The sequence below is a fragment of the Brienomyrus brachyistius genome, chromosome 24, assembly GCF_023856365.1.
Source record: "Brienomyrus brachyistius isolate T26 chromosome 24, BBRACH_0.4, whole genome shotgun sequence".
Classification (NCBI taxonomy): Eukaryota; Metazoa; Chordata; class Actinopteri; order Osteoglossiformes; family Mormyridae; genus Brienomyrus; species Brienomyrus brachyistius.
In genome coordinates this window covers 1,155,195-1,179,639 of record NC_064556.1, presented here as the reverse complement: position 1 = coordinate 1,179,639, position 24,445 = coordinate 1,155,195, and the positions used below count along the sequence as shown (strand labels likewise).

General features: G+C 47.5%; 2 protein-coding genes across 2 annotated transcripts; one reads left to right on the top strand and one right to left on the bottom strand.

Annotated features, from left to right (window-relative positions):
* The first annotated feature begins 486 nt into the window (after window positions 1-486).
* Window positions 487-9,525, top strand: bbs1 (Bardet-Biedl syndrome 1). Its single transcript, XM_048994994.1, has 17 exons — window positions 487-670; window positions 1,208-1,284; window positions 3,306-3,340; window positions 3,760-4,032; window positions 4,382-4,428; window positions 4,697-4,735; window positions 4,838-4,910; window positions 5,088-5,219; window positions 5,472-5,578; window positions 6,415-6,535; window positions 7,272-7,430; window positions 7,518-7,587; window positions 7,908-8,066; window positions 8,189-8,322; window positions 8,406-8,540; window positions 8,642-8,728; window positions 8,971-9,525. Exons 1-17 carry the CDS (start codon window positions 639-641, stop codon window positions 9,055-9,057), a joined length of 1,767 nt encoding a protein of 588 aa, XP_048850951.1. The 5' UTR covers window positions 487-638; the 3' UTR covers window positions 9,058-9,525.
* LOC125720047 (calpain-1 catalytic subunit-like) lies at window positions 9,404-24,316 on the bottom strand. The gene is made up of 22 exons (XM_048994996.1): window positions 24,248-24,316; window positions 22,660-23,003; window positions 20,735-20,804; window positions 18,998-19,116; window positions 17,445-17,578; window positions 16,803-16,971; window positions 15,594-15,677; window positions 15,405-15,490; window positions 15,236-15,310; window positions 14,568-14,728; window positions 14,320-14,480; window positions 14,043-14,054; window positions 13,127-13,338; window positions 12,611-12,650; window positions 12,442-12,507; window positions 12,313-12,370; window positions 12,007-12,071; window positions 11,813-11,881; window positions 11,544-11,622; window positions 10,900-11,016; window positions 10,639-10,697; window positions 9,404-9,918 (listed from the first exon to the last, which is right to left on the bottom strand). Exons 2-22 carry the CDS (start codon window positions 22,909-22,911, stop codon window positions 9,892-9,894), a joined length of 2,115 nt encoding a protein of 704 aa, XP_048850953.1. The 5' UTR covers window positions 22,912-23,003; window positions 24,248-24,316; the 3' UTR covers window positions 9,404-9,891.
* Between the last annotated feature and the right edge of the window lie 129 nt (window positions 24,317-24,445).

Sequence of the window (24,445 nt, the reverse complement as noted above, 5' to 3'; positions counted from 1 at the left end):
TTCCCACCAGACTGTCAGCGATGTGCTGATGTTAATGCTCTTAAAACAGCGAAATCGTTTACGTATATGACTAAATGGCAGGTCCTGGATTCAAATATCATAGCCAGTTAAGATCCAAATTGTTTTGCGTAGTCCATTTTAGGACAAATACTAATTTATTGGCAAGAAAGTAGTTGTACAAATTAGGGAACTCCATACCCCCCCAGTTTTGGGTTTCTTTAAAGTTTTTAAACTAATTCGTGGTGGTTTGGATTGCCATCATCATCTTGCAGCCTTCCTTTACCTGTGAACCAGGGGTGAAGCCTCTGTGCCAATAGGAATCAGTTATTATTAAACTAACTATCTGGGAGAAATAAAAAGGCCTGAATTTGGACTCGAATTACGGATTTTTCAGGATTAATGCACATAGTTTTGCATTCAATCATAGGCATGGGAACGTTGGTTATGATCTGCGTTTCCCCGACGCAGGGGGAAGGACTTGACTGTTACACTCGTTACGGTCGCGCTGCCATAGAAACGGAAAGCCTGTTAGGGATTAGTGTTGCTAAGGAAAGAAGGGGCTTCATAATAAACCCGACGGAGTATGTGAGGATTTTGGGCGGCTACGAGCTCTGGGTAATCAGTTCTAGCGAATAGCAATGGCCACGACTGTGGCGGAGACTAAAGAAAGGTAAGCAGGCGCCGTCTTTGGCTGCCTTGGTCGTTTGCTCCTCTTGAACATGAGCAGCCAGTAACTGCGTGTATGTGGCGCCGCATTTCCGCGCTCGTAAGCCGTACAGTCTGACATCGTCTCTGCTTCCCGTAGTTCCCTTCATCCTTTGTTATGAATGAAGGTATGGTTCGTGGAGTAAATCTGAAATTCATGCTCGTCTACATTTAAAATCCCCAGTACGTTGCTGTTACGTGCCGAGCTGCATGTAATCGCATTACTGGGATAAATCTGCTGTCGCTTAAAATGCAGGAACATTACATTACATTGCATTAAGAGTTTACATTAACAGATATAAAATAAAATACATATATAATGTAAGATACATTCTCTTTATATTTTAAAATATATTTGAATTAATTTTTCTCTCTGCCTAGACATGAGACATACGATCTGCGGTTAATGAAGTAGTGGTAGGAGCTCTGTAACAGTCCTGGAGACGATGCATCCTGGATGAGATGCGCCTGGATGGTTCACCCGCTTGTGCTTATTTTTCAGCGGCGAAGTCAATTCGAAGTGGCTAGATGCACATTACGATCCAGTGGCTAACCTTTACACCTTTGCATCCTGTATTGGTAAGAGACCCCTTTCGCTACTAATCTCCCTTACACACATTTACTCCAATGGCATTATTTTCAGGTGTACATTTTATTCTGAATGACGGAGCAGATGCAGGCACCGTTATGTGAGCGTGGTGACTCCTGGCTCTTATGACGATCCTGAATGACGGACCAGATGCAGGCACCGTTATGTGAGCGTGGTGACTCCTGGCTCTTATGACGATCCTGAATGACGGACCAGATGCAGGCACCGTTATGTGAGCGTGGTGACTCCTGGCTTTTATGACGATCCTGAATGACGGAGCAGATGCAGGCACCGTTATTTGAGCGTGGTGACTCCTGGCTCTTATTACGATCCTGAATGACAGACCAGATGCAGGCACCGTTATGTGAGCGTGGTGACTCCTGGCTCTTATGACGATCCTGAATGACGGAGCAGATGCAGGCACCGTTATGTGAGCGTGGTGACTCCTGGCTCTTATGACGATCCTGAATGACGGAGCAGATGCAGAACCCGTTATGTGAGCGTGGTGACTCCTGGCTCTTATGACGATCCTGAATGACGGACCAGATGCAGGCACCGTTATGTGAGCATGGTGACTCCTGGCTTTTATGACGATCCTGAATGACGGAGCAGATGCAGGCACCGTTATTTGAGCGTGGTGACTCCTGGCTCTTATTACGATCCTGAATGACAGACCAGATGCAGGCACCGTTATGTGAGCGTGGTGACTCCTGGCTCTTATGACGATCCTGAATGACGGAGCAGATGCAGAACCCGTTATGTGAGCGTGGTGACTCCTGGCTCTTATGACGATCCTGAATGACGGACCAGATGCAGGGACCGTTATGTGAGCGTGGTGACTCCTGGCTTTTATGACGATCCTGAATGACGGAGCAGATGCAGGCACCGTTATTTGAGCGTGGTGACTCCTGGCTCTTATGACGATCCTGAATGACAGAGCAGATGCAGGCACCGTTATGTGAGCGTGGTGACTCCTGGCTCTTATGACGATCCTGAATGACGGACCAGATGCAGGCACCGTTATGTGAGCGTGGTGACTCCTGGCTTTTATGACGATCCTGAATGACGGAGCAGATGCAGGCACCGTTATTTGAGCGTGGTGACTCCTGGCTCTTATGACGATCCTGAATGACGGACCAGATGCAGGCACCGTTATGTGAGCATGGTGACTCCTGGCTTTTATGACGATCCTGAATGACGGAGCAGATGCAGGCACCGTTATTTGAGCGTGGTGACTCCTGGCTCTTATTACGATCCTGAATGACAGACCAGATGCAGGCACCGTTATGTGAGCGTGGTGACTCCTGGCTCTTATGACGATCCTGAATGACGGAGCAGATGCAGAACCCGTTATGTGAGCGTGGTGACTCCTGGCTCTTATGACGATCCTGAATGACGGACCAGATGCAGGGACCGTTATGTGAGCGTGGTGACTCCTGGCTTTTATGACGATCCTGAATGACGGAGCAGATGCAGGCACCGTTATTTGAGCGTGGTGACTCCTGGCTCTTATGACGATCCTGAATGACAGAGCAGATGCAGGCACCGTTATGTGAGCGTGGTGACTCCTGGCTCTTATGACGATCCTGAATGACGGAGCAGATGCAGGCACCGTTATGTGAGCGTGGTGACTCCTGGCTTTTATGACGATCCTGAATGACGGAGCAGATGCAGGCACCGTTATTTGAGCGTGGTGACTCCTGGCTCTTATTACGATCCTGAATGACAGACCAGATGCAGGCACCGTTATGTGAGCGTGGTGACTCCTGGCTCTTATGACGATCCTGAATGACGGAGCAGATGCAGGCACCGTTATGTGAGCGTGGTGACTCCTGGCTCTTATGACGATCCTGAATGACAGACCAGATGCAGGCACCGTTATTTGAGCGTGGTGACTCCTGGCTCTTATGACGATCCTGAATGACGGAGCAGATGCAGAAACCGTTATGTGAGCGTGGTGACTCCTGGCTCTTATGATGATCCTGAATACCTGCATGCCCTGTCTTTGCAGCTCTGGCTGATCTCCATGGAGATGGGGAGAACAAGGTAGGAGGACCACCGCCATTATGGATTGCATCTTTGCTTGTAGGTGATCCACCCGCATTTAAGATAAACGTCATTGATACTGGGGGGGGCATTCTCATGCGGACAGCCAGGAGTAGGTTTGGTGTTTATCGGGCCCCCATAGAAAAGTCTCTTTGGGGGTCCTTACCCCCATCCAGGGGCCCCCAAACCTCAGGAACCCCACAGAAATGCATGCGTTGAGTGGTGGTAAACTCCGCTGCTGCTTACAGCAGTGAGGTACATAGATTACAGACCAGCAATCATATACACTGACAGAGCAGCTTTTGACTAAGAACACAGCCACAGATTTAGATATGAGCAACAACAGGTCAGGCCAGTGGCGGGTAGCCGTAGCACATGAGGATGAACCTCATAGTGAGGAAAGCATGTCCTCGTCGCAGTTGGTGGTGGGAGACCTGGGCACAGGGGCGTCCAACATGAAGCTGAAGGTGTACAAGGGCACCAGCCTGGTGAGCGAGAACATGCTGCTGGACCTTCCCACGGGACTCGTGTCGTTCCTGATGGACCAGCACGAACCCCGGACTCCCGCTATTGCTGTCGCGTCTGGACCTTTCATCTACATCTACAAAAACCTGCGGCCCTATTTCAAGTTCACCTTGCCGTCTCTGGACGTCAACACCCTGGAGCAGGAGGTCTGGACCCAAGCGAAGGAAGTAAGAGGGTCTTTGTGTTTGTGACTCTCCGCAATGCTGCGCATTTTCACGACAATTAAGTTTTTGCAGTACAGCCTCGTAAGTGTTGTCCATAAGTGTAGTTTCACTGCAGAGTTAATGTTGGTGTTTTGTAGCATCACTGTGCATAATGAACAGGTAATTCCTCCTCTTTTATTGCCCATCTGGCTGCCTGATGTTCTGCTGATGCAGACTGATTATTCTGTGTAGCGGGTGCATTAACGGGACACAGGAACTCCACCTATGAGGTGGTGAAGATGCAGGAATGGCGGGAAAGGAGACAATCACCGGAACGTTTCTATAACTACAGTGTCTCGTACTTCTCCTGCAGGATATGATCGATCCGATGTCCTTAAAGGAAATGCTGGAGGGAATCAGGTAAGTTAATGCCTTTGAAAAGCCTGTCAGACTGCTGGGGACAGACTTGGACAGACAGCTGCTTATTATAATGCTGCTCTGCCTCATTATAGAGTTTGAAGCTCTGCATGCATTTTTAATCGCTTTTTTAACTTGGAGAGTCGACGTTTGTCCCTTGGGGTCTCTCTGCCCGTACTGTTGATATGACCAGTTATCCCGCTGCAGGGCTCATTAGCTGCCCCCGTCTGGGAGTTTAACTCTCTTTATTTTTATCCATGGATCTTTGCAGGGAAACGGCAGAGATTCCGCTTTCCGTCAGATCTTTGAAGTAAGTGCTTGTTTCCCTGCATCAGTGTCGTTCTGAACGAGGCGGGTTGGTTGCCCTGTGACACTAAACCGCTCTGCTGTTTCTGTTTGTCCTTCTCACCAGGTTCCTCATGCTGGAGCGACAGGCCATGGAGAATTTTGTCAGTATTCACAAGCAGCAGCCCATCCGCAGACAGGTGTGTGACCTCAGGGCCTGAATGAGCTCTCCGCGGGTTTTTATTGTGTTTTAAAAATAATCCCCATGTGGCCAGATAGCATGTTTGTATGATGTCCCGCCCGCTTACTGGGACGGCCACGCCCGCTTACTGAGACGGCCACGCCCGCTTACTGAGACGGCCACGCTGTGCACCCAGACGGTCATCACATGCATCAGTACTCTGAAGAAGAACATGGCAGAAGAGGACGCCGTCAGCTGCCTGGTGATTGGTGCAGAGAGCGGTGACGTGTATGTGCTGGACCCTGAGGCCTTCACCATCCTCTCCAAGGTAAGTCGCATCCTTGACGTGTAATTTCTTGTCACACCCGGTTGTCCTTGAACATGCCCTCTTCACCTGTTGGTCATCGTTTAAAATTACACACACCTGTGGAGATAAATTTACATTTAGTTGCACGTAAATGTTAGAGCAGTATTGTAATTTAATGTGATTTATGTATGATTATTTTACATGTAAATCTGCTTCCATAGGCGCCATTTCAGAAACATTGTTCCTCTATTCCCCTTTTCCCTGGTGTCTCAGATGTCCCTGCCCAGTGTTCCCACCTTGATGGATGTCACAGGCCAGTTTGACGTGGAGTTTCGCATCACGGTAGCTTGTCGGAACGGTAACATCTACATCCTTCGCAGGTGTGTGTTCTGCGGAATATGCCGAGGTGACAGTCTACCGTCATTCATCTATTAGCTTTTTGCCACAGTCACCGTCCTTTGCTTCCAGAAAGTATTACTGGTGACATTGTACTTTGTAGTTAATTGTCTTGGTTTGTCTAATTTTTATTTGTACGAAATTTTCAGTAGAGAGGTGTAATCAACTCATGGTTACCGGAAGCAACTGATTTCAGTTGTTTTTTCCAAAGGTTGTGCTACCAAATATTAAGCTGTGGGTGCCAGTAGTTTTGTCTGGTCATTCTCTGGAGTTCTGTGTGGAATGATGTCAGATTTGCCTTTTTTTGTGTTGTCGATTTCGTTTGTTTGCATTGGAACATGTCAATGGCCAAGCACTTCTAATGGCATCAATTCAAGGGGAGTATATTAGGCCAGCATTTCTCAAACTATGGGCTGCGGACCGGTGCAGGTCCATGAGAGGGTTCCTGCCGGTCCGTGAGAGGGTTCCTGGGCATTCAGTCTCAGGGAATAATAATAATAATAATAATAATAATAATCCTAACAAAAGCAATAAGGTTCCATAGCACTTTGTGCTTTGGACCCTTAATAACAACAATAATAATGATAGATAGATAGAGAAAGAAAGAAAGAATTACTATCCATCCATCCAGATACGCATCTGGGGGGGGGGGGGGGGGGGGGGCAGTGGTATATGCAGGACTCTGCAGCCCCAAAGCCTGACATGACTGGTCTCCAGGACAAATACGCTTGAGAAACGCTGTATCAGCCCATGGCTGCGCTGATGTTGTGCCCTGTTTAGCCTCGTATTTCGTGCTGTAACACGTTTCTGCCGCTTGCAGAGATTCCTCCAGGCCCCGGTACTGCATCGAGCTGACATCCCACCCTGTGGGACTGGTGCGAATCGGCAAGAACGTGGTGGTGGGCAGCGCCCAGCAAACGCTGCTCGGCTACACGCAGAAGGTACACAGACGGTTCCTCTGCATCCCTTCCGTTTCGATGACGCCTGGACTTCTGTTCTTACTGACAGTCGTTTCGTTTACCGTACTTTGCAGAAGTCTTAGGCAGCCGAAGAAAACGATCATTTAAATGACCTTCATGCTGGTGTAAAACTATGTTATCATGCCTGTCAAAGTGTGTGTGCTTAGCAATTTCAATGTTTCGGGTAAAATCACCTCAGTACTGTCCAATAAAGTATTTTTGGACTTGACCACTAGCACGATAAAAAATACTTATTTAAACTAATTAAATTAATTAAGGGAGCTGGTGGTGAAATGTAACACACACAGGATGGCTGAGGTGCCCTGAGGAGAGCGTTGGGAACTGGAGCGGCGTTCATCTGGCCGTCCAGCAAGATTTCAGTGACTTTTTGGAGAAGAGCAGAAGCTCTTATTGTGTTATTCTTAATTTGCACATTTTTAAATGCACATGCTAAATTGTATTGTTTATTCCGAGCAAAAATGGACTAACTACCCAGACAAATAGGTTTAAACATTAATTTTTACTGCCTAAGGCTTTTGCACAGTACTGTGTTATTTTATTTTGTATTTTTGTCCTTGATCTACACTTACATTCTACCTAATCATTTGTAACAAACTGATTTGTCATATTAAATTTGTCAATATTAAAGCACAACCAAATGATGCGATAATCACACATAAACTCATCATTTGACCCAATACTGCCATCTTGTGTCAAGGGGAAGAAACTGTGGACGGTGAATCTTCCCGCCCCTGTGGTCACCATGGCTACCATGGACCACCACACGCGAGGCTTCCAGGCTGTTCTGGTGGGGCTCGCCAACTGCCAGGTGCAGCTGTACCGGGACAAGAACCTCGTCAGCACCATCAAGACTCCGGTAGGACCCGAGGGAGACATGGCCGCTGGTCGGAGGGCGGACATGTTTTTAGTCATCGACAAAGACGGGCATTTTCTGTATGTCTAGGATGTGGTGACCAGCATGTGCTTCGGGAGGTATGGCAGAGAAGACGGCACTCTCATCATGACCACTAAAGGTACCGGAGCTCAGCAAGTCTACCTGCTTACTGTCTGCTATTTACTCCAGTCCAAGTAATCTTCTGATAGCCCCAAAGGAGTAATTATGTAATGCAAAAGGACATCCCATATTAACTTTGGGAAGCAGATTGAATCCCAGTGTTGGGGTGAATTGCATATATGTAAGTGTGGGTCTGAAACTACATGCTGCAGTTTGAGGGGCTGGTTCCTTCACAGTTAGCAGGGCAGCATGAGGGGACATTAGCGGCATGGTAACCACGCAGCCAATCGGGCAGCTGCAGTCCATCTCCAGAGCGACACCATGCCGTCTCCCTTCCAGGGGGAGGTCTCATCGTGAAGATCCTGAAGAGGACGGCAGTGTTTGACGACAGAGACGCGGCCCCCGGCCCCCCCTTGGCTCAGAGCGTCCGCCTCAACGTCCCCAAGAAGACTAAGCTGTATGTGGACCAGACCCTGAGGGAACGCGAGAACGGTGTAGGTACGCAGCCCCCCCCCCCCCCCCCGTAATAATTGGGGAGTGCCGGTTTAGGGCACATTTCCTGTACATCACAGGTGTAGTTGTGGGGCAGCATTAAGAGCAGTGTTACTCTGTTCTGGCAGCCATGCACAGAGCCTTCCAGATGGACCTGATCCGGCTGCGACTCACGGCCGCACGGGCCTACGTTAAGGCCCTGGAGTCCAGCCTGCCCCCCATGTCCGCCAGCCTCACCGAGCCGCTTAAGATGAACGCCGTGGTAAGGACGCCGACTGGGCCGGCCCCATGGGACCCGCGCTCTCTGGTCCGTCGGGCTGACTCACCGCGCCTTTGCATCCGCAGGTTCAGGGGCTCGGTCCGACGTTCAAGCTGACGCTGTACATCCAGAACACGGCTGCCTGCAGGCCCGCCATGGACCTCGCTGTCTGCTTCTTGTATGACCAGACTCTCTACAGCATGAAGACCACCTTCTTTAAGGTCAGCAGTAGCCCTGCTGCTAGCCGGCTGCCCATCTGCACATGCAGGCCTTCGGTTTGATGGCCATTTCCTCTCTCTCTCTCTCTCTCTCTCGCTCTCAGATCCCCCTGCTAGTCCCGGGCCTGAACTACCCTTTCGAAACCTTTGTGGAGTGCCTGAGTGATCGAGGTATTTCTGACATCATCAAAGTAAGCTCCCGGGCCGCTTTCACCACACATCACCACAACATTCCACACCTGCTGTCCATTATCTTCATGTCTCCAGTAATAATTTCCACCAGCAATAAAGATTCCAGTCACACCAGACGCCTTTCTAGAGATTCAATGCACAAATTGGATTTAAGTCATGTACTTGGAACTGTTACGAAGAACACAATCAATATGGCTGGACATGTTGGCGCTGTACGTTCATCTTTTTTTAATATTTTCAGGTGTTTATACTGCGTGAAGGAGTCAGCGCCCCGCTCCTGACCGCCCATATCAACATGCCCGTCAGCGAAGGCCTCGCTCTCGACTGAGAGGCTTCTAAGGACAGCTGAGAGCCAACAGGAGGTCTGCATGGAGAGACGTGTCTTCATCCCACCTCTGCACAGCTGTCGTCGTCCCATGGAATAGAGAGTGCACTGTGATTGAGCAAGTAGACGATTGTTTTATGGACTCGGTTACTGTGACGATTATATATAGTGTAATGTGTATGTATATAAATAGTTTATATATGAATGTCAGTTATGTAAAACACTATTTTTATCTACATGTACCTGTCAGTAATAAAATGGTGGACTGAAGCTCTATGCCACAATCATCTGAAGAGACAAAATGGACTCAGAGGACAAAGTTCAAGTTCAATGGAAACTACGGACTCGGTTTGGAGAAATGCTAAAAATCTTTGGTTTATTTACTATTATCCATAACAAAAAAAATGCAGAAACGCCCAAGCCTCCATGTATCAAAATGTAAACAAAATACAGCTCATTGGATTAGGCCGACTTTGGTAGCAGAATGTGGAACATAGTGATGTCCCATCCATACAGCCGCTATGAGGCATAAATGCCACAAGACAGCAGCAGTTTGCTCAGATGAAAGATGGCGATCGGTGGTCAGTTTGATCAGAGACGCCATTCTGGGTGTGAGTGGTTTTTTTCCCCATAGCTAAAGAAGAAGTGGCAGAACAGAGGTGTGGACTGCGCTCTGTCAATTACAGGCCTTTTGGCACATGCACTAATAGCCTGTAAACATGCTGGGAGATGCACACAAGTAAGGCTACAAACGTCCAAGGACCTCGGCAACAGAGAGCAATGAAATAAAGGCGCAGGCACATTGTAATAGAAGCACAGCTGGCAGTGTCTGCTGCTTCAGGCAAACATGGTCAGCGAGATCCACTGGAAGAGAGACAGAAATGACGTTTCAGGCAGCGCAACAACAGATACAAAAATAAAGTAAAAATCTACGGCTGAACCAAAACTACAAGTACAGCTTCCGAAGCAAACAAAATAAAAGCAGAAGTCAAATACTTTCAATACCATTTTTTAAACAATATCTAGCTAAAGTTTGATTTGTTTAACAGCTGTTAGTAATAGATGGAACGTATGTTTTCGTGTAATGTTGCCGATACCGAATATTGCCGATAACCTCTGCGTGGGGGTGGGTTTACCGACCGATTAGCAGAATTACCCTAGATTGTCTTTTTTCTATTCTGTGGAAAACAAAAGACTGATCCGTCCCATATGTCGCAGATACTTTGAGACCTCTAGAAATTCAATTAATAAAACTTAAACTAAAATGTTTTAAAACTAAATAGAAATGCATCTTTAAAATAAAAGCCACACTGAAAACTAAACTGGATTCAAATGAAAATTATATAAAAATATAAAGTTTTAAAAAAGTCTAAACTAATAATCCTGGGAAGCATGCAGGTGTTCTATGTATAAGTGACCAGTCACAGGATCTGTAATTTTATACAATCGTTATACCACTGCATGTGATTCAATCGCTTATTAGTGCAGACATAGTCAATAAGCGCAGCTTCTGCTTTTGATAATCAAAGTCAGTGAAGTTCAGTGCTATTAAAGGTCATTTCGCTCACGAAATCGCTGACAAACCTGGAAGAAGTTGAGAGAAACGACTCCGTCTGCGTCTGTGTCCATCATTCTGAAGGTTTCTGTAGGAAACCACGGAATTTTGATTACTCTCGCTTTATGTGCGAGTCGCTTCCTGTTTTCCTGCCGTGCCTCCGCCCACTACCCTGCTGTCCCAAAGCCATTATTCCACGTCTCCTGCCTCATCGTCACCCTATCTGGCGCCAGCGCATCCATTTTACGAGCCCATAGGCGATCTGGGTCGGCGGGCATTCAGACACTCACTGAACATGGTCTCCAGCCGGATAAGGCAAGTGATGAAGCCGTCGAAGTCCACGTTGAGGTCAGGCTTCGCATAGCGCAGGATGATCAGCTGGAACAGGTGGTTTGTGATCTTGAACCCTGACATTCACACATAAACAGACGTGTGAGGGCAGGAAGTAGGGAGGTGCTGGAATTATTGGGGGTGGGGCTGCCACATTTATTTGAACTATTCTACAAAATTAAAAAACAGTCTGCGTGTTTCTCATTGTGTCAGATCACAATGTGCTTTTAATTATTTTACAGATAAAATAAAGAAGCCAATGTAACATCATTCCACTAATCAGTGGCAGTAAAAATAACTGGCAGCAAGCTTGACAAATTTTACCAGCACGACTCCCTATCCTGATGATTCTTAATATCGGCATACAGGCTCCAGCCATCAACAACTTTTACTATTGTATCTTTTTTTCTCTTCATTTGTCTATAAAAAAAACCAAGTGCCCCATTACCAGCGAAAGACCCCCCTAGGGTTTGAGAATTTTAATATTGATCTCAGAAATTCCCCGACAGCATCTCCTCTATGTTCATGGACCTGCGCTTTCTTTCCTGATTCTTCATGTCATTGTAATGGTTTCTAAGTAAGAGTTTGCGACTTTAAGGCGTACCTGCAGACTCGAGTGCCATCCGCATTTCGTACGAGCCCATGGTGCCTGATTTGTCCAGATCAAACTTCCTGAACACAGTCTGTTGGTTTGATAGAACAGGGAAAATGGAGAGCAGAACATGGATAGTGGACAGACCGCAAACAAATAAGAAAGAGATGAAGGGGAACCCGGAGAACCGCATGTGTAAAACGCATCAGGCACGTGTGAAACGCATCAGGCACGTGTGACGGACGCCAATACGGAGAGCAGCATCATGGGGGACCTCTGACCAGGTATTTTTTTATCTTCTCCCACAGCACGTGAAACTCCATGAGCCCGAGTTTGCCGCTGCCGTCCGTCTGGGATTTGGGGTTAAGGGGAACAGACACAGAGCAGGAAAAGAGCAATAAAAGCAGGGGCAGGAAGACGCAAGCTGGCGTTTAAGGAAAGTGAGGCGCTGGTGCTCGTACGAGGGTCAGGATACGTCCATGAGATTCACCATGCTGCGACACGCCTCTTTTCCAAAACCATCCGTTTTCAGATCTTTATCTGTTAAAGGAAAGTGTCGCATGACAATGGTCTCTTCTTCAAAAACACCCGCTTCTGAACCACCTGTCTCCTCACAAGTAGGATTTTCAGAATTGGAATTCTTTATTTTTCTTTATTTTTTCTTTGAATCATTTTTCAGGAGGGAAAGTAGAGGGAAAAAACATGTCTTATCAAGTAAAATTTGACTGGCTGATTGATTTGTATTGCAGAACAATGGAACTTCCTCAGAGAGCTAACTCACGCTTGCTGATGACTCTGTTAAGGATGGTCCTCAGCTCAGCAGTGCCTATCTGCATGTCCTGCAGGAGAAACTGGCTGTCAGAACGATGGCAGGTCCGTCTCCACCTCCCACACCTGTCCCACCTCTCACCGGACCAGCCAGCTGCTTAAAGAGACTCTTGAACCCAGCGTCTATCTGGCTCTCATCCAGGGGGACCTTCAGTAAAGAGAGACAGATGTGTGATGGATGGTCTGATTGGATGTCCACGTGGGAGACACTGCTCAGTTAAAGGTGAGGTCTAGGCTCACTCAACTCTTACCTCATCGGGAAGATCTGCTGTGACGTCATCGTCCAGTTCCCTATCGCCAAGGAAAGCAGGCCAGTCGTTAGTTCTTTTTCACCATAGGTGGACAGTTCGGTTTCAAAAAGTAAAAATCCAGACCAAGATATTATTTCAGCCAACCAGTCAAGTATAAAGAGTCACAGTCACAGAGTACTGAACTGGCTGGTTGAAATAAAATCTTGGTCTGGATTTGTACTTTCTGGACCTGAGCTATCCACCTCTGCTTTTCATACATTCAGGCTCGAGCGTCTCCGTTTCTGATTTCTCTGCATTCCTCTTTTCTTTGAAGTTAGTTTATTATTGTCTTTCGCTCTGTTGCAAATCATCATCATCCTACATCTTCTATTTAACATTCTCTCCCAGCATTTCTTTGCCCTTAACCTCCATCTTCTCCTGACCCCTGTATCTTCCATCCTTCCATCCGCCCCTCTGTTTTCACTCTCCTCCCTCCCACACACACGCACAGTCTCCTCTACCCTGGTTCTGACTCACTCTGAGTTGGCTGGCTTCTCTGAGAAGACCCTGAGCACGAAGTCGCTCTCCTTGTGAGGCTCGAAGGTGGAGGGCACGACGATGTACTCGCCGGCCGGCAGGCAGAAGCGCGAGCTCACTTCCCGCAGGTTGATGAAGAGCTCGGAGCGGGCGCTTGAGCCGTGCGTCAGGAAGAAGTCCCGCTTCAGGTGCAATCCGGCCTTTCCCATGTACTGGGAACGAAATCGGCACAGCCTCCGTAAAATGCCTGTACGGCAGGAACCTGGCACAGCCTCCGTAAAATGCCTGTACGGCAGGAACCTGGCACAGCCTCCGTAAAATGCCTGTACGGCAGGAACCCGGCACAGCCTCCGTAAAATGCCTGTATGGCAGGAACCCGGCACAGCCTCCGTAAAATGCCTGTACGGCAGGAACCCGGCACAGCCTCCGTAAAATGCCTGTACGGCAGGAACCCGGCACAGCCTCCGTAAAATGCCTGTACGGCAGGAACCCGGCACAGCCTCCGTAAAATGCCTGTATGGCAGGAACTGGGCACAGCCTCCGTAAAATACCTGTATGGTAGGAACTCGCACAAGTCTGTATGTTGGTGCTTTTCCAGCAGGCTATCAGGTTCCAAAGTAATTAATAGTTCAAGTATTTACTCAAAAAGTTAAAACATGGGAACCTGTGACCAAATGTTCAGGAGGCTGGTGTCCAGGATCTGCTCTTTTGGGCAATTAGGATTTTTCTTGCCCTAATTATGCTTTAAAGGTCTTTCACCTGAGCGCAACTGATCAACATGTGCAGAGATTCCCAGAAAGTGATACATCGCTTTGAATTATATAAATAATTAAATCGGCATGACCCCGTGAATAACATTACAGCATGGGGATACGAACAGTGGTGTTCTTTGGTGTCAGAACAGAAATGTACGTACTTCATCTGGAACCTGGGGAGAATGAGAGTGAAGAGGAAGAGGAAGAGGAAGAAGAGAACAGGAAAAAGATCAGTTTCTTTCTTCAGTCTCCATGTGCCTTGCTCTTAATAATCTGAGCATAGTCCACAGCCAGCTTCGTCACCGTGCCACCAACTTAGGTTTTTATAATAATGCTCTCCATAATATTCACTTTCACTACATCTCCCACTGCACTCACTACATCTCCCATTACAGTGTCTTATGTGTCCAGCTATGGGCAGCAGATCGTCCCGCTTGCCTCATAGATGGCAAATCCGATAGTCTCCATGTCTTTGCCCTCCCGTCGCAGCCGGCGCCGGTCCTTCTGCATGAGCGCAACTACGAAGCTGCAGCCGGGTTGTCCGTCTGAGTCGGGATGCTGCAGCGCAACCTTGAACTGTGGATTGAGCCAAAACGTTGCTGAAAAACAGGTGAGCGATACAGGAAGTTACACAAGATTTTAGGGACGGAACATCAGGCCGGAGAGCTCTGCTGCCTCCTACCTACCGGGGTAGTTCCTGCAGCCCCCGGCAGTGCTGCCCCTCCGCCACTCGCCCGCGTGCAGCACCGTGCTCCACTTCTTTGCACGTGCCGCTTCTAGGGCATCGGCCGTCAAGTTGCAGATCTCCAGGCGGCTGAACTCCCGCATGAAGTCTGAGAAGGACATCCTGATATGGACGACAAGAAGGATAGAGAGAGGACCAAAGGTACAAACTGAGGATGAAGATTTACAATAACGGCACAGCTACACTCACACTGTGCTCTCGATATTAATACATCACTTGGTTGCACACTTGGTTACACACTTGTGTACACACTTGGTTACGCACTTGGTTACACACGCACAAGCACACGCACAGCTTTGTATCCCGTTCCCGACTGATATATCTCAATAAATTTCTATCTCAGGTCTTCAGGAAGTTCCTGTGATTGAGACAGGGTTTGCTGCTTCCTAAGACCCCGTACCCCTCTCCGCTTTGCTGGAATGGCTATATTTGGGCCCCTAATGCCCAGCTGCAGGGACCCTGTATGCTGGCTGACCCTGTACTGTGACCCCCCCAACCTCGCTGTCGTATGTGTACCATGGAAGGCAAGATGGGACAAGCGAAAAGACAGTTTCCCCAAGGAGCTGAATAAAGTCTCTCTATTCTACACCAGTTAGGAATAAAACTCACCAGAACTCTCCGTCCTCACTGCGGTTGTGCAGCCCAGATCTGACAGATGGGTCAATTCCGCTCCATTCCCTAGAACTGCAGAGGACCGGACTCAGTCAGAGCAAACGCAAGTTTCGCTGGACATTAGCACACCTTCCCAGACGGAAGCTCTGTCCCCTTAGCCACTCACTTGTCACTCCAGGGCCCGGTCCACTCCACCTCCCCCCAGGGGTTTCGGATCCGAATCAGTTTGGTCGGTGTGCCTTTATACGCCACCTGACAGACAGAGAGACAGATAGACAGACAGGCGGACAGAGACACAGACAGGTCATGTGGGTCAGAGTACAGTGTGGACAGCTGGCCAGCTGCCACGGCTCACCTCGTCCACCCCGGTTATGGAGTAGGCGTGTCCTTTCACCAGCTTCTTAAATGTCACGGCTTCCATGTCAAACCGGCTCGTGATCTGAGAATCCAAAGCGGCAGGAAAAGGGCAGAGTCAGAAAGAAGCAGCTGAAGAAATACACAGAACGACAACAAAGTAAAGCAAAGCACTGGCCTGTAATACAAAGCGGGGTTACTGGCTTATTGGGGTAACTTGGCAGATTTAAGGTGGTCTGGGCAAAATGTAAGTGAACGAATATGAAGTCCATTTACACTGCGGTACCTTAAATCTGACAAGTTACCCCAATAAGCCAGTAACTCCACAGCGTAGTACAGGCCACAGGTCTAGTCAATATAACTCAGCCTTTTCTGTCCAAAAATGCACCTGCACGTCATAACATAAGAATCGGTGTCGTCAGTGGTTAAAACTGGGGCTATTTGTCTTGTAACGACCTGAAACCCAAATAAATAAATAGTCACCAGTAGAGGGCAGCAGATATCCTCTGTCTGAAAGTAAACGTGGCTCTGCTCACTGTAAGTAGTGCAGGGTGTGAAAACACAACATCAGACAGATCAGGAGCCAAACCGCGTGTGTTCTCACAGAGACGCCACAAACCGTATTGGGTTTCCGGTAAAATGGGGAATCCATCTCTACACACATGTTTTTACAGGGATACTGAATTAGCAGCATAGATATAGCATTGTACTGGCATGTGATCCACTGGATTTAACAGCTGTATAAACGTGTCAGAAACATATTATGTTAGTGTACTTTATGTACAAAATGTGACCATTCTGCTTTGCCGTGCACTTCACCCCTTATATCCTATATTAGTTATCGGGAAATGAAGCCTCACGAACCATTTACTGTACTTTCTGACTCCACTAGATGGCGCTCTCTGTTCATAGAAAAGCATCCCCAGAGCAAACCAAGAGAACCATTTAGTGAGGTGAAAAAAAATACAGCAAATGCTTCATGAAGCTTTGTTTGTCCATTACTATCCTGTATTAATCCCTTCATTGATTTTTAGATGGCTGCTTGACTGAAAGATGACTTGTAATGAAACGTCTGTACTGTTAACAGGGGTGTGGACTTTCCCAAGGGGACTACGGCAGCAAAATTGTTAATAATAAAATCAAAGTGGAAATGAAACGGCCGTGTTGGACGCTGGCTGCTTTGAGGCGACTACATGGGGTCAGTACTGACGTCTATGGAGCAGCCGAGCAGGGAGCCCCTCTCCACGGCGCGGCCGATGATGCCGTAGAGGTCCGCTGGGGGCTTCCTCAGCTCGAACATCTCTGTGACGCCGCCAGTGAAGTCCTCAAAGGCCTCCGATGTGCTCCCCCCCGACAGAGCCTCATAGCAGCCATTCAGCCTGCCGGACACAAGCACAGCTACCCAGCTTAGCACGGCAACATACCGAGAGGTCACTGAAAAACGGAAATAACCAAAAAAAAAAAAAAATCAGGAAAACGATTCCCTGGCTCTTTGAAAAGTAGCCCTTTTGTAAAGCGGGTCTACAAATTAAACGTGTATGCAGTTTACGCAGTGAGCTGGTGAACATTCAGTCATGGTCCAGTTATCCATCTCATAAGCGATTCCAGACCATATTTCCTGTCTCAGCCTCCCTGGAAAAGTGGCGTCCCAAACCTACTGAGCCCCCCCTAATGGTCAAATTCTAGAACTGCGCAAATAAAATGTAAATCACATTTATTTACATTTATTTATTTAGCATAAGATTTATTCTAAATGAATGAAAAACGATACAGATAGTACATTAAAAGCACCGAAATAATATATTATTTTCTAACGTTAAACGATCGTGCTGGTTTCTCTGTTGCCTCTTACTTGGCGTATGCTTTCTCCAGGAGAGCGCTCCAGAACTCGCCGCCCTCCGCGGAGTGCACGAACAGCAGCTTCCCGTCCTTCACCGGCAGCCGGTCATCAATCACCACGTCGACCCACTCGCCGAACTGCCAGATCTGCGGCGCGGGCCGGACGGCGGAGAACGGAGGCGGCGGTGAGTCCAGCGGCCACCAGAGGGCAGCCTTTACACTGAACGTAGCTCACACTGCTGCCTCGCGAAGCAGCGGTAAATGCTAAACACGCGACGGTTTACATTCTTCCAGTAACAGTGCAAAGGCTGAAGGGCAGCTCCTTCACTGAGAGAGCATAGAAAATCAAAGGGCTCTTTCTCTCTTTCCAATTTTTAAATACTTAACTTACATAAAATAGACTATAAAGCAGGGCACTTAAAATGTGTGTGTGTTTGAACTAGGGAAAAAAAGAATTAAGAATATGACCAAAACAGTGCAAATATTTTTTTTCTGCAATATACATCTTAAGAAAAATGTTTAAGAGGACAGTCAGGCACAGAGCTTTACACACAAAATCAATACATTAGTGTCACTGTTAGGACAGAGGTTTTAACTTCCATTCCTCCGGCCGCTGAGAGTGTCAGGGAAAATCTGCGGTGGGGGGGCACGCTCCCGTCACATTTAACGATGGCTTAAACGCCACCCATCCAGGGTCCTGCAGATTCGAGTTTCATGCCGAAAACAATGTTGCTGTTGTTTATTAATCTAATACAGACGATGAACCAGGACAGAAACACTCAAAATGGTCTAAGCTGTGAGGACCCTAACCTGTCACATTTATGCTTAATTACCTTAATTATATTCGTTTAATGCTCCATGCTACATTACGGAATGTTAAACCGCAAATTCAGAACGGCGTGTAGTACGGCAGTAATGGTTCGACATGCAAACGGCATTAATAATATCATAATATCATGGTAAAGAGGAGGAGGGTACTGGCTGGGGGCTCGGGGGGGGGGAAGGTGCCGGACGGGGTTCCGGGACTCCTTCGCACGTGTGACAGGGAGCTGCACTCCATTTGCGGGAGACTTCCGGCTTCGTTAGCCTGGGGGTGGGGCCGCCGCATTAAGCGAGTCCAGGAGCCCCCCAGCAGGAATGTGGCACTCGGGTGGGGCTCTGCGCCCAGGCCAAATGCAGCCTCATTTATAAATACTATCAGTAAATATAGTGTGGCGTGTTTAGTGCATGCAAACACAGCAGCTGTGTTCAGTTATATGCTCTCAGGACAGAAAGCGTGGACATTACCATGGTACGACTATCACAGCGGCTGCGGGCTGGGAGTCGGACTTAAAAGAGAGCGTAGGAATGGCCATTTTATCACTGCAGCGTAAGGTTACAGTAATCCGGTCCGCCCATCTCCCCTGGGGAATACCTGATGATTTTTCAGAGCAGATTTATTTTAGTCGAATTAAACATTGACATTTATTGCTTAATCTGTAATCATTAAATGGCAGGGTTACTAAAGGTTAAGTGTGATTATGAAGCAGACAGAGTGCAGCGCTGCAGCAGCTGAGCGGCCGGTACCTGGAAGTGGAACATTCCGGCATATTCGTGGCTGAAGCTCTGTCCGTGAGGCACCACTCGGCGCAGCAGGTTGTCATTCAGCGTCAGGCTGGCGATGGCCGCCAGGAGCCAGCAGTCGCCTGCAGCACAGCATACCAGTGATTAGCGGGGCCCCGGCACTGCTGGGGAGGGGGCTGAGGTGCCCAATTACAGAATAGGTTTTGTGTTAATGATTTTGTCCAGCTTTAGGCTAATGTAAGTGTCTTAGGTAAGGTTTGGCCAGGCTATGATGTTAGGTTAGGTTTACTATATTAAAATGCTTTTTCGGCTCACGATATCTTCGCCTCATATTAGGTTTATCGGAACGTGTCCCCATCGTAACCCAGGGAGCGTCTGTGTACATGAGAAGACCCTTAACTCTCTGTAACTGCTAGGGGTGCAGACTCAGCTGATGGTCTGAAGTCCTTTATTACTTGAGTAGCTTAATACTTTAATAGTTCAACACAATTGACTCGGATCAGTAGCGCATGAGTGACTCAAATTCAAGGTTTACTTATATCCTGTAGTGACACACCCATCCAATTTCCAGCTGGGGGGGCCTGGAGCCTCCTAAGCAGCTCAGCGCAAAGGGGGTGGGGGCCTGGATGGGATGCTATCTCATTGAAGGGCCACACATCCATGCTCTCTGGATATTTTGCAGAGGCCAATTTTCATTAACTGCAACCTGGATAAAATCCCTGTCACACAGGCAGGGCTCAACATCACGGCAGATTCTGATGAGTATTCTGGTCAAAGTGCAATCGACATGCTTTAGAAAATGTAGTCTATGTAGTTTTTTACCCTCCATCAAAACATTTTCAGACAGACACATGAGCAGGTAGATGATCCTTACAGACAGGGAGATCATGCAAACTCCACAGGTATAGAAAGGGAAGTGGGACTTGAACCCCTGACCCAGGAAGTGTGAGCCACTGAACTGCCCTGATCCGTAGCATGGTCACAGTCTAAGACAACGCGGCAGGGATGTGAACGGCAGTACAAACATTGGCGCTTCTTAAGCAAACAAGGTGTCTGACACTGTGCAGATACCCGAGGAGGTGTTACGCTGCCCCGGGAGAGAAGATATTACTGTTATTCCTCAGCCAGCACTGTTCTTCAAAGGATCATTAAATTACAGTCACACAGGAGAAACTCAGGTTACGTCCCCGAAGGGTGTTCAAATCCCTCTCGGGGCTGGAACCTGAAACCTACCCACCATACCTCCCTTTGAAGGTGCTTCACGTTCACAATGTCAACAAGTTCACTGGTGGATTCAGAACTCTGCAGTGATGATGTCACACAGTGCTACAAATCACTGCATGCGCACGATCACTGTATAACAGCCACATGAGTCAAAGCTTAGCATCATGCACAGGGTTTGCGATTTTTGTACCAGACACCAAGTCTATTTTACATTAATTTATTTTGCAGATGTTCTTATCCAAAGTGAAGCTGTTGAGGCCTCAGGGCCAGACGGGGCCTGAGGCAGCTGGGGTTAAGGGCCTCGCTCAGGGGCCCAACAGCCCAGGGACTTGAAGCAACCACCTTCTGATCACATCGGCCTGACCTGCTGATTCACATACCACTACCCCACAATATTACAATATTATGACAATAACACATGTTAAATTCTAGGCTGATATGTTACATGACAGCATATACCGTGGTAACCGGCACCACAGCAGGTAAAGTGCAGGCAAAGATGGCGGCTGGACTCACCCAGGGCTCCCTGGCAGACGTCGGTTCGAGTTGCTCCATCTATAATGAACTGTGGGTTGTGGCAGATTTCCTACCAAACAGACATGGTGAGTTCAGAGAGGCATGCATACCCCCCCCCCCCAACCTAACAGGCCCCACCCTGCCTGCTGCCAGCAGAGTGAGCCAGTCACTGTCTTTCTGAGGGACTGGAACCTGAGCGACAGAACTATTGTCCAGCTGTTTCAAAAGGGTTTTATTTACAGGAATGTGAGGTGAAAGCCGGCGATGCATCAATACTGATGTTGGCAGTGAAACTTGCCGAGCTCATCGGCGTAGATGAGCAGAATGACGTTACATCATTTTTCATTCTGTGGAAAATGAGAAATCGACCAACAGGCCAGATTTAATAGCCAATCGGAAACAGAACACGGTCTGGTGCTTTGAATGAGCCAATGAAATCCTCCGTTACTCTTCCTCCAATGTAGCCGTCGCCATCATTTCGGTGATGCCTTCAGCTCTGGTGGTGCGGACTCTAAATACAGATAAAGTTTACCTATTGGCCGGCAATATCGGCTAAATCTGACACATCGGACTGATGCCGATATCTTCATTTCGAATATTCATTTTGCATAGTGAATAGCGGCTGATACTGATGCATCTCTAGTGAAAGCTAGAATCTTTCATCCTATTTGTGACATAATGTCTCTCTTCATTTGTATCCTAACTTGTAATACGCCTTGTCTTTTAAGCTGGCTGAGAAAATGCCCACTGGGACATGCAGATGTACTGGTCTGGTACGGAAATGATACACAGTGGTATCATCTTACAGCAGCTATTTTTGTGCAGAGCAAAATCTGAGCTTCACCACGTCAATATGGTCATTTTTTGGAAGGAATCGTCCTCTGCACGTCGTTCTAGAAGCAGCGACTGCAATTGCTCAGTCTACAGGATACATTTTCAGAACTTTTTGAAAAAGTTCTTTGTTGGATTACATGAGGTCACTGGTGGTCTCATCTCACACACAACAACAAACGGACTGAGTGGGTTTGGGATCCCCGCACTGTAACATATGATGAGGAAGCCTGGCTTTAGGTCACTGGCGGTCTCATCTCACACACAACAACAAACGGACTGAGTGGGTTTGGGATCCCTGCACTGTAACATATGATGAGGAAGCCTGACTTTAGGTCACTGGCGGTCTCATCTCACACACAATAACAAACGGACTGAGTGGGTTTGGGATCCCTGCACTGTAACATATGATGAGGAAGCCTGACTTTAGGTCACTGGCAGTCTCATCTCACACAACAACAAACGGACTGAGTGAGTTTGGGATCCCCGCACTGTAACATATGATGAGGAAGCCTGACTTTAGGTCACTGGCGGTCTCATCTCACACACAATAACAAACGGACTGAGTGGGTTTGGGATCCCTGCACTGTAACATATGATGAGGAAGCCTGACTTTAGGTCACTGGCGGTCTCATTTCACACACAACAACAAACGGACTGAGTGAGTCTGGGATCCCCGCACTGTAACATATGATGAGGAAGCCTGGCTTTAGGTCACTGGCGGTCTCATCTCACACACAACAACAAACGGACTGAGTGAGTTTGGGATCCCTGCACTGTAACATATGATGAGGAAGCCTGACTTTAGGTCACTGGCGGTCTCATCTCACACACAACAACAAATGGACTGAGTGAGTTTGGGATCCCTGCATTGTAACATATGATGAGGAAGCCTGACTTTAGGTCACTGGCGGTCTCATCTCACACACATCAACAAACGGACTGAGTGGGTTTGGGATCCCCGCACTGTAACATATGATGAGGAAGCCAGGCTTTTGGTCACTGGCGGTCTCGTCTCACATACAATAACAAACGGAAATGTCGTTCATCGATTCGGCCTTGTGAGGGAGGATGGGCTACCGTGTCCCTCTCACCGTGGGCCGCATCCAGCGGATCCCCTGCGTCTTGGAGGACTGCGGCCCAAGCTCCTTGAAGCCCAGTGAGGAGGGCTGGGCGGGAAAGGCGTCGTCGATGTACAGGCAGCGTCTCTGCAGGCAGCTGGCTCGCAGGGACTCAAAGTCCTGGCCTAGGAACTTGAGAGCCTTGTCATTTTGCCCAAACCCTTCATCGCGGTCCCACTGGCTCCTCAGCCTGGCCGCCACTCCCGAGGCGAACACTCGCTCCATGCTTCCCTTTGCTAGCGCGTTGGCCAATCGGAAGGGACGTGTCCAGGAATGTATCAGTCCAGAGCTAAGCTGTGCCCACTGGACCGGGGTGCCTGCAGTTGATGACAAGTGAAAGAGCCAATCAGAGTTAAGTTTTTTTGTATAGCAATTTCTTATGGCTGATTTTTACTTCACACGAAAGCGGCCATGCAGCGGTTGTTACTTTTAGGATCAACGTGCCAGGCGACGACGCACTTTCACACCAGGCCTGGGGTGGCGCTGTAGAGCAAAGCCACTCTTAAAAGTCACGTTTATGAAATGCGGACTAGACAAGAAAGAATAAGAATTTTACCAAAACTAACCATGCATATATACTTACAATATGCAAGGCAGGGCTATTATCGTTAATGGAAACACTTCCACAGACTGAAATAAGATACGAGAATAAAATAATAATTACAACTAAACGAGAGCTATAAATATTGGTTCTGAAATCAAAAGAAATACCGTTACCATTACGGTTTTAAAATACCATTTAGCCAAAGTAACGGGTTTATCCCTGGCAGCACAGCGCTGGGGAAGAGGGACTCTAGATGGGACGCCAGTCATCGGACACACCCTCTTAATAATAATAATAATAATAATAATAAATAACTCTTTCGGTATGCCTATTACATGTATTACTTTCCACAAACGGTCAGCACTCCCTAGTTTCAGTAGCGGAAGGAGGCTTCGTGAGCACGAATTAAACTCCAGTCTTATTCGACTTTCAACCCATTTTAATCAGCACAGAAAAACACTTACATTCAGCTGAAAATCAGTATTAGACAAACTACCGCACATATAGGCCTGGACGATTAAATCGATTTTTTTAAAACGTAATTTCTCATGAATAAAGAAATATTCACGGTCATTTATCCTCTCTTTGTTAAATTCCAAACACATTCGCATCTTATCCACGATGTCAACCCTTATAACGTATTCCTTATTAAATTAAAACAGTTTCCCTTGAAAACTACATTTAAAATCTGGATTTGACTAAAGGATTTAAACTGCAATTCCCCCTTATTAACAAAATTAATAAAAAGTTGGCTACTGATTTATCAATTCTAAATTAAGTATAATCTCATAAACTTTTTTCTGGTTAAAGATCCGATGCGTTTCTATTAGGTGAAATAACCCCGTAATTTTAAGTGTCCCGGAGACTTCCATAACAGAGCAACATTCACTAAAATCCGCCATCCATTTAAGCGGTGATTCGCGTTTTCCCCGTAGGCTTTGTGCAGGGATTAATTACTGGGAACGTTTTATATAGCCTATATAAAACTCAGGGTTTTCAAGCAGCGTAAATATTTACCATTTGCAATTTTGTCATTTCGAAATAAAGCGACGAAGTGGGCCGTATATACACAACGGCGCTCAACACCGAAAACGCCAAGAGGCTAAAAGCGTGATCACAAATCGCAGATGCGGCCGACATGACCGCTGTATGCAGAAATAACGAAGCTGTGTCATTTGGCAGGATAAACTTCAGTGCGGTGTATATATGGTGCTG